Genomic DNA, 11,941 nt, shown 5'->3' with positions numbered 1-11,941 from the left:
CTAGTCTTTTACCATTATCAGTATAATTTGATTATTAAAAACTTTGAATATACCTTCATGCATGATAAGGAAGACCCCATTATTCTTTTCGACTTAATCATTCATAGACCTTTATTTTTCCATACAAAGTTATCCTGATTTTTTGAGTTTCTTAATTTTGCCTGAAATGGCAGTGGTTTTATAGCTTGATTTAGGAAGAGTTAGCAGATTTACAACATGAAGACATTCTTCTACAAATATAGTATGGCCCTTTATTCAGTTAGATCTTCTTTCACAACGTTCTCAACTGTGCTGTGCAGTATTTTTAGTTTAATTCTGAGATAATTCACTGGTTTTTCCCCCCTTTGTGAGTGGTGTCTTGTTTTCTACTAGGTTTTTGGTTTTTGGTTTTTTTTTTTTATAAAGGGACATTTTTATTTATTTTTAATTTAAATTCAAGTAATTGACATACAGTGTATTCTTCATTTCAGAGGTGGAGTTTAGTGATTCACCTACTATATTTTCAAATTAGCTATTGCTAAAATAGAGGTGATGACACTGACTTGGTAATTTGATCTCACGTCTGACAACCTTGTGCAACTCTAATTAGTATTTCTGCTGAATTTTCTAAGTAGATGACAGTTTTATCTCTGTTAATCTTTCTTTCTCTTTCTTTTCTTTTCTTTCTTTCCTTCCTTCCTTCCTTCCTTCCTTTCCTTCCTTCCTTCCTTCCTTTCCTTCCTTCCTTCCTTCCTTCCTTCCTTCCTTCCTTCCTTCCTTCTTTTCTTTCTTTCTTTCTTTCTTTCTTTCTTTCTTTCTTTCTTTCTTTCTTTCCTTCCTTCCTTCCTTCCTTCCTTCCTTCCTCTTTCTTTTTCTTTCTTTCTTTCTTTCTTTCTTTCTTTCTTTCTTTCTTTCTTTCTGTCTGTCTGTCTGTCTGTCTGTCTGTCTTACCTCATCTCATTACCCAAGACCTTTTGTAATGGATAGCAGCCCAGATAATGAGCATCCCTGTCTTTTCTATTGTTCTCAGTGAGGATTCAAGTGCACTTACAGGTTTTCCATTACGCATGATGGTTGCTGCAGGGTCTTGGTACATACAGTCCTTATCAAGTTAAGGAAGTTTTTTCCATTCCTACTTGTATGGGAATGTAAAAATCATAGAGATTTCTTCAAATGTCTTTTTCTATCTATTGAGATAACAATTGGTTTTTCTGCTTTAGTCCATTAATTGGTGAATGACATAGACATGATATTAAACCATCCTTGTATTTCTTGTTTTTTAAGTACAGGTTAGCTAATATTTTATTACACATATTTATCTCCATAAGGGAAATAAGCCCATCATTTTCTTACTTTGTGTTATCCTTAGCTAGTTTGGTATTTAAATTCTATTAGCCTCATAAAAGAGGTTAGGATGCTTTCCTTCTCTCTTGTTTTGTGGAGCAAACTGAATAAGATAGAGACTACCTGTTTCCTAAAAGGTTGCTAGCATTTACCTGAAAAATCATCTGTACCTTGGGAAAAGTTTGTTTATAATGTCATTTTATTTAATGATTGTTGTTCTGTTCAAATTTTCTGATGCCTTTTGTGCCAAGTTTGGTATTTTTGCCCTTTTCCAGAAATATATCTGTTTCTTCTAGTTTTGAAAGTTTTTGAGAATACTTGTTTATAATATTTTTATTATTTAAAATCCTGCCACAGGTTTACTTAACCTAAAAAACAAGAACAAACAGCTTTTGGTGTCTGGATATTCTTTAGTTGTTGTTATGACTGTTGTTTTTTCATTCTCTTTGTAATTGATTACCCTCCTTGCCTTTGCTTCTTCTCCCTTATTTCTTTGGGTTGTTTCTGTTGTACTTTTTCCAAGTTCTTGATTTGAACCTGCATTATTAGCTCATTTGTTTTTAATCTTTCTTGATTTCTGATAAAAAGCATTTTAAGTTATAAATTTTCTTCCTAGCACTATGCCCCACAGATTTTGCTATATAAAGTGTTCGTTTTGCTGCATTCCAAATCTTTCTTAACTTCCCATATGCTTTGCAAGGATTACTTAGTAAAAGTTTTTCTCCCCTCCCAGCCTTATGGGATTTTTTAAAAACCTATCCTTTTATTATCAAGGTTAAATTTTACTGCTTGGTGGTCAGAGAACATGGTTTGTAAGTGTTGATTTTTTTTTTTTTTTTGAAATTTATTGGGGCCTCCTTTTTGACCTAGAATGTGGTCAATTTTTATGACTTTCATATTATTTCAAAAGAACATATGTTCTCTGTAGGTATAAAACTCTATTACTATCAATTTGAATGACTTGTTACTCAAATTTTCTGTATTTTCTCACATTTCTGTGCAATGATAAGATGGTAGGCTGATCTCCATAATACCTTTGAAATTTATCATTTATATTTTACTGTCTAAATTGGGTATGGATTTTGTTACATTTTGCTGTTCAAAGAATAGGGCTGTCAATTCGATAACCTAGTATTTTAAGTGGTCTGGTCTAAGACCCTCGTCACCAGCATAACACCAACATAACTTCATCTATGTCAGGATTTTTATCAAGACAGGCCTCTCACTTATAGCTCATTTATTCCGTATTGGGCAAGAGGGCAACATTTTCTACTGTTCTTCAACTTTGCCTCAGAGAAGAAAAGAAGGCAAATTTTATGCTTCTGTTTTCTTCTCTGCTTTACCATCATTTCAGTAAGAAGCCCCTAGTGATCTAACCTGGATCATACTAATGTGACGTGTCTATTTGTCAAATAATTCATTTGCAATTATCAGAAGGCCCCAGAACATTCCATCTTGGGTTTTTGGCTGAATTCTTTATTGCTATTGAACTTGCCAGGTGTGTCATATTCTCAGCGATGCTCTAAGTCCCTTGGGGGTAGGTATACTGTGTTACACTTTTTTGAATCTATTACAGCTGGTTGAATCATGCAATGCACATAGCGGATATTGGTGGATATTGGTGTTTTGTTGAGAAACTGTAGGTTTACTTATCTTTTCCAGCCTGTGGACACTATGTCTGTCACCTGAGTCATAGTGACTGTCTTTGAAAGAATACTTCAGTTTCCTCACTGCTAAGCAAGCTGATGATGGAACTGTCTTGACCTCAGTAAGGGCCACACCAAAACATCCATCACCAAAGAGATAAAAACTTGTATCAGAATGAAGAAATTCCGTATCTCTCCTCTCTATGTGACTGCACTAGCAAGCTTTTGTCCAGATGAAATAATACAGAGTAAGCCATCTTGATAACTTTTTCTTGTGTACAGCAATATATACCTCTCACCTTCTGAGCATCTGCAATAAACATACTTTAATATGAACTTGATACGGACTCTGATTCAGTTTCTCCTTTTACCCCTTTCCATAACTTGAAATTAAACTTGTAAGATTGAAACAGATGAACACACACACACACACACACACACACACACACACACACTTAACAGGTGTGAATAAGAAGTGTGGTGACTAGAGGTGAATTGGTTGGCTATTACAGGTTGGACGCTTGCCTTGGCTAATTCACCACAGTCCAGGGAGCCAGTTCACAAGCTTGTAGACTCAAAAACCTGCATCCTGAGGCTTTTTGATCCACGAGACAACCTTTTAGAATAGACTGACGTTAACCAAGACATTTACTTATTCAACAAATATTTATTGAGACTTGTGATGTGCCAGATCTGTTCTAGGTAGTGAGAATGGAACCCAGAACTTTGTTTTGTGACATTATAAAGTGTACATTTTAATAAAGGAGTTTGACAAACAAATGAATATCTAACATCACCCGTAGGTATTAAAGGCAATAAAGGTTGGGGCACCTGGGTGGCTCAGTCGTTAAGCGTCTGCCTTTGCCTCAGGTCATGATCTTAGGGTCCTAGGATCGAGCCCTGCCTCGGGCTGCTCGCTGGGAGTCTGCCTCTTCCTCTCCCACTCCCCCTGCTTGTGTTCCCTCTCTCGCTGGCTGTCTCTCTCTCTCTGTCAAATAAATAAAATCTTAAAAAAAAAAAAAGGCAATAAAGGAAAATAGATGAGGATAAGAAGAAGGGGAGACATGGATAGAAGAAGCCCACATGAAATCAAAGTATGAGTCATGTGAGGTCCAAGTAGAGTTTCAGAGGAAACAGCAAGTGCAAAGACTCCCAAGTGGATGCCGGCTTAGAACGTCATGAAAACAGCGGTGTTTATCATCAATAGACCAGAACGTTCTTCGGGGCAAATCACACCCCTTCTCTCCATGCAGGCCTTTAATAGAGAAAGCCATGTCACTACCTGGAAGTTGTTTGGTAAGCCTGATACCTGAACAAGTGGGGTTAGCCAACTGGCATCAATGATTCATGGCATCAGGCTGAGTCTGAAACATCCATCCATGTTTCTGAGCCATGCCTCATCAGCTATTCTCTGGATAAGGCTGGGACGAGCAGGACAACCTGCTTCTTTTTTTTTTAAATGAAGATAGTAACTGGGATTAGGATAAACTGGATGAATGGTTCCAACACTTATGAGCTGGGTAATACTGGCAAGTTCCCTCATCCTCTCTAAGTCTTTGTAAAGACAGATGATAATTTGCCCAAGGTCATACAGGCAGAAACCGAATACAGGGCTTTTGATTGTTTCTTACGGTTCCCTGCTGCCTCTTTGGTCCACCCTGGTTGCAAACAAAATGGGTGGTTGGCAATTAACCACAGAAGAGAACCAGTGTGGACAATTAGCCAGAGTTAAGCCTCTGTCTTTACTAATAGGAGTGTTGCCCTTTACAGCTTGAATTTGAGCATATCCTTGTCTCTTAATACTGCTGTATCAGCTCAAATCTGCCATACGGACTCCCTCCATCTGACCTGCCTACAACATAGGCATTTCCACAGGTGCCATCGTCTTGCCAGGTCAGAGACAACACCCTGGGCTTTTTCTATTAGAGACTCGAAATCCCAACAGGCCACAAAAGGCCACATTACACATCTGTTTACAGAACACAGGACAATATTACCTCAGACTAGGAGACAACCTCACAGAGAATTCCAGGAATCATCAAATTACTCATTTAATGAGCTGGGTCATGATTTATTTGAACACATAACCAAGTATTGATGAAGTTGTATTAAGAAATGGACCAGTCTGTTTTTATTCATTCATTTAAACCTCTATTTTATTGCAAAGCATTTACTGCAGCTCTCAAGTCACTGGAATCTTACAAAACACAAGACTTTATTTCCCGTCAAAGCAGTTTTTCATACATTGCATCACTTTCTCAGTTCAGGACAGCCCGGGAGACTAGGTAGGGCTGGCTCTGCGGGCTCCATTTCAAGGATGGGAACTTAGATGTGGAAGCCGCTGCACTGTCCAAGAAGGGTTTTCCAGAAGTTAAGGGTCTCCTTGCACCTGCTTGGCCAGAAGGGTTCAACGTCCTCCCATCAGTTTGGGGAAGCCTGGGAGGGAGGCCAGTGTGGGGCTGCACCCCACCAGACAAGCCGTCTGGTTAGGGCTGTGACACAGGACGGGGTCAGACTGAGGGGCATCCGCACGACCCTTAGCCCAGGTGCGCGAGGGAGGACCTCCCGCCCAAGACCGCCTAGCATTTAGTAGGGTCAACTCGCAGGGCCTCAAATAGGCAAAACATCGAATCCCGCTACTTGTCAAGCAAGTTCTACTGGCAGCGTCAGGGCGCCCTCAGGTCAAGAACTGATGTGAGTGTGCAGCCGCGATGCCCCGGAGCTCTCGCCCTCGGGAAATGGAGGGCCCCGGGGCTCTACCTGCCGAGAGCCTTCGGGAGGGCTGCCGGGGTTGGTGGGTTCCTCCTCACCCGGCCGGGTGGGATTGCTGTGGGGTGTCCGCTCATCCTAAGAAGCGAGGGAGCCAGCGGGGACCGCAGAAACAGGAGAAAACTCGGGGCTCTGAGGCGGCGCCACGTCCACCTCCCCCACAGCGAACCGGCTCCCGGGCCTCCGGCTCTCCCTCAGGCCACGCCCCGCCCCAGGCCACGCCCCTTCCGCCGGCGCAGGCCCTCTGTACTCCCGCCCCTGACACCGCCCTCCCTCGTGAGACCCCGCCCCTTCCGGCGCACGTGTGGAACACTGGGCACGCAGAGGCGCTTCACCGATTTCCGCGCGTCCCTTTGCGGTGTCCGGGGTGTGTGGCTCCTGGCGCGCCGTCGCACTCTCGGCCATGGGGTTCCCCAAGAGGAAGGCCCCGGGCGGCCAGGACGGCGCGGTTCCCCGCGCGGGCGCAGCCAAGCGGGCCCGCTCAGAAGAGCTCACGGGCGTGCGCTTCAAGGCTCAGCTGCGGGACCCGCAGGGCGCCGAGCCGGGTGAGTGCAGGGGCCGGCCGGGGCGGAGAGCACGTGCGAGCGAGGCGGGTTCCGGCCGCGGCCCTGTGCCAGGCTCACCCTTCCTCTGTGCCGCTGTTCGGTCCCGAGCCACAGAGCCGGGCCTTCCGGTTTGCACACGGGGAAACCGAGGCCGCGGTGCTTGGGCATACTGGGTCCCGGGCGGCCGGGGCCGCTGTAGGGCCGCACGCTGCACTTCCTTGCCTTGGGCTGTCAGCGACGGCCAGAGGGCCCGCCTTGCTCGGTTGTGACAGTTCCACGCGACTGCACGCCTCCCTTGGCCGGGAGCATCCCTCAGCAGGCGCTTAAAACCTCTTCATTGCAGTTGTCAAGGAAGCAAATATTCACCTTCACACAACGGACGGTACTTACCTGCTTACCGAGTCCCAACTGTGAGTCAGCTCGGGGCTGCTGAGTGAGGCAGTTTGCGCTTCTGTGGCTGTCAGCGCTATTTTCAATAGCTTTGACCCTCCAGCACTCACGCTGATCTGATGACATGTAATAAGCTACCGCAGTGAAGCCCCACAAGGACTTGTAAGTGACCAGGATTGGACTAGTGAATAAGATGGAGCAGATTTCTATAATTTCACATTCTGAAAACCGTGATCACCCTTCTTCACAGCTTCTTGTAACCCATTAGAAAGTAATGTAGGTTATGAGGGGAAAAACCACAATTGAATATGCCGGTATGGGGAGACACTGGTACTCTGTCAAAATAAAATAGTATGAGTGTCTCTCAGGTTAAAGAGATTATTAAGTTGATGGCTGGAATATCCCCAGTTAGTAATTGTCTTCCATAAATTTTGCTTTTAAACCGTTGATGTCTGCAGCTGCCAGCCAGCGCTGTGAAGATGATACCTGCTTTAGTGCAAAATTATACATTTCATTCATTCATTTATTCATTATTTACTAGGGGTTGTTATTTGCTAGGTAGAGATAAAATGATGAGTAAAAAATGAGGCATGGGCGCTGCCATTATGGAGCATAGGAACAGTGAGGTGGGGAAGACAGATATCAATCAATAAAATAATGTAGGAAGAGTTGAAAGTACCAGTCCTCCAAAGGAGAGGTACCCAGTGTCTTCGAGCCTCAGACCTAATCTGGGAGATCAAAGAAGTCTCCCCAGAGGAACTGGCTTTTCAGCGGAGTTGTGGGATGGGGTAGGAACAGGGACAGGAACCTTTGTGGCAGAAGAAAGAGCATGCTTAATTAGTTAAAAGCTCATATTCATGTACACATTTGTGGTTTTGCTCAGAGAGCTCCATGGCTTTCGGGTGCTGCATCCGAACAGGTTTCCCAAGGAAACTCAGGTTGACAGGCGGTGGGTGCAGAAGTAGTTGGAAGATGTAGCAAAGCTGAAGTCAGAGGGTGACAGGTGAATCCCTTGAATGAGGTTGTGTTGCATGTGTGTTTGAATCTGGTCTCTATCTTGGATTCCCTTTCCCTGTTGATACGTTCTCATAACTTCCTGCGATGAGATCTGCTGATGGAAAGAGCAGGGAAGTGGAATTGACAGATGTCAGTCAGGGTTTTGTTTTCATCCAGGCATTAGGAAAGGTTTGTTGTTATTTTTGTGTTGTTTTTTCCCAGCTTTATTGAGATACTATTGACATAACTCGTGGAAGTTTAAGGTGTACAGTGGGCTGATGACACATATACTGGGAAATGATTACCGCAATAAGCTTAGTTAACAATAAGTTAGTTAACACCTGCATCACCTCACATAATTACCATTTGTTTGTGATAGCCTTCGAGATTCATGCTCTGAATAACTTTCAAGTATATAATACAGTTCTGTTAATTATAGTCACCATGCTACACCTTAGATCCTCAGAACTTATTCATCTTATTATTTTTTAAGTAAACTCTGCCCCCAACATGGGGCTCAAACTCACGACCCCGAGATGGAAAGTCGCATGCTCTACCTACAGGCACCACAGAACTTACTCGTCTTATACCTGGAAGTTTGTTCCCTTTGACCAGCATCTCCCCATTTCCCCCGCTCTGTAGACCCTGGCAACCACCATTCTGCTCTCTTTTTCTATGAGTTTGGCTCTTTCAGGTTCCCCATATAAGTAGAACATAGAGTATTTGTCTTTCTCTGTCTGACTTATTTTGCTCAGTGCCCTCAAAGGTCCATACATGTCGGAAAAAGCAGGATTTCCCCCTTTTCAGGCTGAATAATATTCCATTGTATATAGACCTATATACAGATCTAGATATATCACATTTTCTTTATCTGTTCTCTGATTTTACTCCCTTCATGGGGTGGGGGTAGAGCTTCAGGCTTAGATTGGTCAAGACCCAGAGGGTGCCCAGGTGTGGATCGATGGCAGCTTCAGGGAGGATTACTGCACCAAGAAGGGTTGGGCTCGAAAGCAGTTCCTTTGAAAGCTGTTGCCCGTCCCCTCCCTGGAGATAGAGAAAAGGCTGTGTCAGAACCCTCGATGTCCCCGTCTCCGCATTGCTGCTGTGTTCTCCCTCTCAGTAAGTGGCAGTTCCAGTCACCTAGATGCCCCTGCCAGAAGTCTGCCCCTGGCTTGGGATTGTTGCTCAGGAAACGGTCCTTGTTAGCACTTGGACATTACTTTTATTTCAGCCTTGGAAGCGTTTGTGACTGCTGCCAAGAAGCTTCCGCGAGAAGACGTGTATGATGTCGTGGAAGGGTACGTGAAGATTTCTGTGGAGTGTGCCGAGATTTTCCAGCTCCTGAGTGGGGAGAAGCGACCTGAAAGTGAAGTATGTTATTCCTTACCTGGCTTGCTGAAGAGGAGAAAGTTGCCATTGTTGTGTTCAGCTTGATGGAGAGAAACGTGATAGGAATTTCTAGGACTTTACCAGCTTCCTGTAGAAGACGATGTTTTTGTTCCTGTGCTGTAGGAATACATTCAGATTTGTATCATGACTTTGTAAAGCATTTTAGTGGAAAACACTAACCTCATGTTAGTGAATGATACCAGAAGGAAGGATCATAGATTCTTCATCTAAATGCACTTGGTTTTGACATGGTTTGTTTTTAAGTAATCTCTACACCCACATGGGGCTTGAACTTACAACCCCAAGATCAAGAGTCGCACACACTACTGACTGAGCCAGCCACGCACCCCCTTGACATGGTGTGTTTTAACAAAAAGGAAATAGGTAGAAACTGCATGTTGTGGTTGCAGACACATACTGAGTTGAGTGTGGTTTTCTGGTTCCAAAGAGATTCAAAATTCGGGATATTTATGAACCTGTTGAGATCTCAGGGTTATTGCTGTAAGGCTATGGACCCGAATATCCCCAAAGCAGTGAGGCCCGGTCGTGAGTAGAAATTTCTCTTTTCACTTCATTTTGTGTACTTGTATGCAAGCAAGTCTCTATTTAGCTGGACTATGGGAGCGAGACTAATTCCAGAGCCTGGGGTCCGCGGAACAGCCGCTAAGCTGTCACCTTCGTGCCTTTGGCTCAGGCTCTGTTGAAGGTTTTAAAGGGACTGTGGCTAAGACAAGAGGAGCATATGTACAGAGGGAAAAAACGAATGAGCTGGTTCGTAAGCATTTCACTTCTGTCTTTGCAGATGCTATTAATATTTCAAGTTTTCGAGGCCATACTATTGCGGACAGCAAGCGATCTTTCCCATTTCCATGTTGTGGGGACCAACATCGTGAAAAAGCTAATGAATAACCACATGAAGCTCATCTGTGAGTCCCTGTATGCCTCGGGCTACAGGTAGGTTACCCTTCTGTGGCAGGACTAGCCGTGGGCTCGGTCTGCGTTCAGCTGTCCACGAGTGCACTTGACCTTCCCTCATAAAGCAGAGCTGAGCAGTTTCCGAGGCCATCAGGGCTGTGGCTCTGCCCCTGCCACCCCTGTTGACCAGACCCTTGCTGTCGCCAGCTCCTGCCATGCGTCCTTCTCACTCCTGCCCTGCTGTTCTTGCTGTCGTGGGAACTTTTGACTGCCCTCACTCTTTCCATTGTCCATCCTTCCGCCCCAGTGGCTCTTCATGATCAGCTCTCACTCCCTCCCTCTCTGGTTCAGGATTTTGTGGCACAGAAGCGTCATCCCTGGGAGGCCTTGTTGCGCCACCCCCCATCCACTGTCACTTTCTGTCCGTTAGCTTGTGGACAGAAGTATCTGTTTGTAGGTCTACTTATGCAGCTAGACGTTTGACAATACTGCATGTCAGTCCGGTGATTATCTGCTTCCCTTCGCTAGAATGCAAGGTGCACGCAGGTGGGGGTCCCGACTGGTCTAGAAGGTGCAGTCTTCCACCACCTAGAATGGTGCCTGGAGTGTGGTGGGTGCGCAGTAAGCCACGGATTCCGGGTGGCTGTGGAATGGAAAGGCGGCTTAGAGCTTGCTCCTGGAGATGCGCACTGTGGAGAGGTCTTCCCCTGCGCCCTGCAAAGGTGGGGATGAGCTGCGGGTCTCCCAGTCACAGGACGATTTACCGGAGAGAGAAATTGCCATCTTCGTATCTCACATCTTGTATTCTTGAATCCTCTTCAGACTCAGTTTTTAAACTTTATTTGGAGATTTTGTCAAGTTGTGTTTTTTTGTTTTTAAAGCATGTCTCTTTCCTTCCTTTTTCTGGCCTGGGGACAGCAGACCACACAACCAGGAGCGTAGCTGGCTTTGTGTTTCTGCTGTTCCTGACATGCCTGATTTTCTCGTCCCTGTGCAGGATGGCCCGAGCTTGTCTGAACCTGATGGCTGCCATGGTGACCCAGGGTCCCGAGGCCGCCAGGGATGTCTGCAGCCATTTTGATTTGAATAAAAAGACCTTGTACACCCTGGCGACCAAGAGGGATTCCAAGGTGAGGAGCTCCGAGCGTCTTGTACCTCCCGTATATTTCCTTTCCCTTTGGAGGGCCATAGTGGTGTGTTTGTCCTCCTTTCTCTGGCCTTGCTCCTCGTGTGGGTGGAGTAGAAGGCCAGTATGGGCAGAAACGTGTGCAGCCTGAACGACAGGGACATCTGAGGACGGCTCCTCTGGGGGCTCAGCGTTGTGGGGCTTGGCTTGTGGGCGTCTTCACGGAGTAAAGGAAATAATCTCTATGTGCCTTGTGGTGTGGACCTTGTGGGGCATCCTGGTCCTGTTCCTGTTCTGTCCACTTCGGAGAAAACCCTTGGAAGTTTAAACCAGTGACACCATCAAAGAGGACATTTATGGCTTTTTAATGTTTCCTGTGTCTCCCGTCAGTAAGTCTTGTCATGAGTAGATGCTGGATTGTGCCAAAGAGAATGGAAGCGTGAATAGTTTTCAGGAGAGCTGTTATAAAAGTTCCCGGCTGGCTCTAGAAGTTTCACTTGGGTTTAGAAAGGTTCTTGAGGAAAGAGCATAAGTTTGAAGATTCAGCAGCTGGAGAGAGTTGTGGGCCAGCTGCAGGCTGTCTCAACCCTCCCTGCTGGCGCTGTCCTGCCGGGAACAGCCGGGGCTCCCTTCCCCGAGCACAGACAGCAGACCAGCAGTTAACCAGCCTGTCTGCTGAGGAAGAGAAGCACGTTAGCATAATTTACTTCTGCACCTTGTCCTCTCACTCTTCAGGGAGATTCGTAAGTTTCCACACTGCCAGGTAGTAGACTGGAGGTTATCATATTAACGCCAGGTGACTTTTCTGGCTCTGTGAGGCTGGCCCAGTGTTGAGGGTTTTC

At 45.2% G+C, this 11,941-nt stretch overlaps 1 protein-coding gene and 1 long non-coding RNA gene across 2 annotated transcripts in view; one reads left to right on the top strand and one right to left on the bottom strand.

Annotated features, from left to right (window-relative positions):
- Positions 1 to 5,003: 5,003 nt before the first annotated feature.
- On the bottom strand, positions 5,004 to 5,932 carry LOC148110292 (uncharacterized). Its single transcript, XR_015724106.1, has 2 exons — positions 5,730 to 5,932; positions 5,004 to 5,358 (listed from the first exon to the last, which is right to left on the bottom strand). It is a non-coding gene; the product is annotated as an uncharacterized LOC148110292 (long non-coding RNA).
- A 111-nt stretch (positions 5,933 to 6,043) lies between these two features.
- Positions 6,044 to 11,941, top strand: part of URB1 (URB1 ribosome biogenesis factor) — a 67,173-nt gene continuing 61,275 nt past the window's right edge. The window contains exons 1-4 of the mRNA XM_045785512.2: positions 6,044 to 6,283; positions 8,901 to 9,040; positions 9,861 to 10,012; positions 10,971 to 11,103. Coding sequence (XP_045641468.2) covers positions 6,142 to 6,283; positions 8,901 to 9,040; positions 9,861 to 10,012; positions 10,971 to 11,103 — 567 coding nt within the window. The 5' untranslated portion in view covers positions 6,044 to 6,141. The remainder of the gene's footprint in view (positions 6,284 to 8,900; positions 9,041 to 9,860; positions 10,013 to 10,970; positions 11,104 to 11,941) is intronic.

Source organism: Ursus americanus, chromosome 4 (assembly GCF_024610735.1).
Source record: "Ursus americanus isolate L20-20 chromosome 4, mUrsAme1.1.p, whole genome shotgun sequence".
Taxonomy (NCBI): domain Eukaryota; kingdom Metazoa; phylum Chordata; class Mammalia; order Carnivora; family Ursidae; genus Ursus; species Ursus americanus.
Note: the sequence above shows the minus strand (reverse complement) of the source record. Positions and strands in the feature narration are given on the sequence as shown.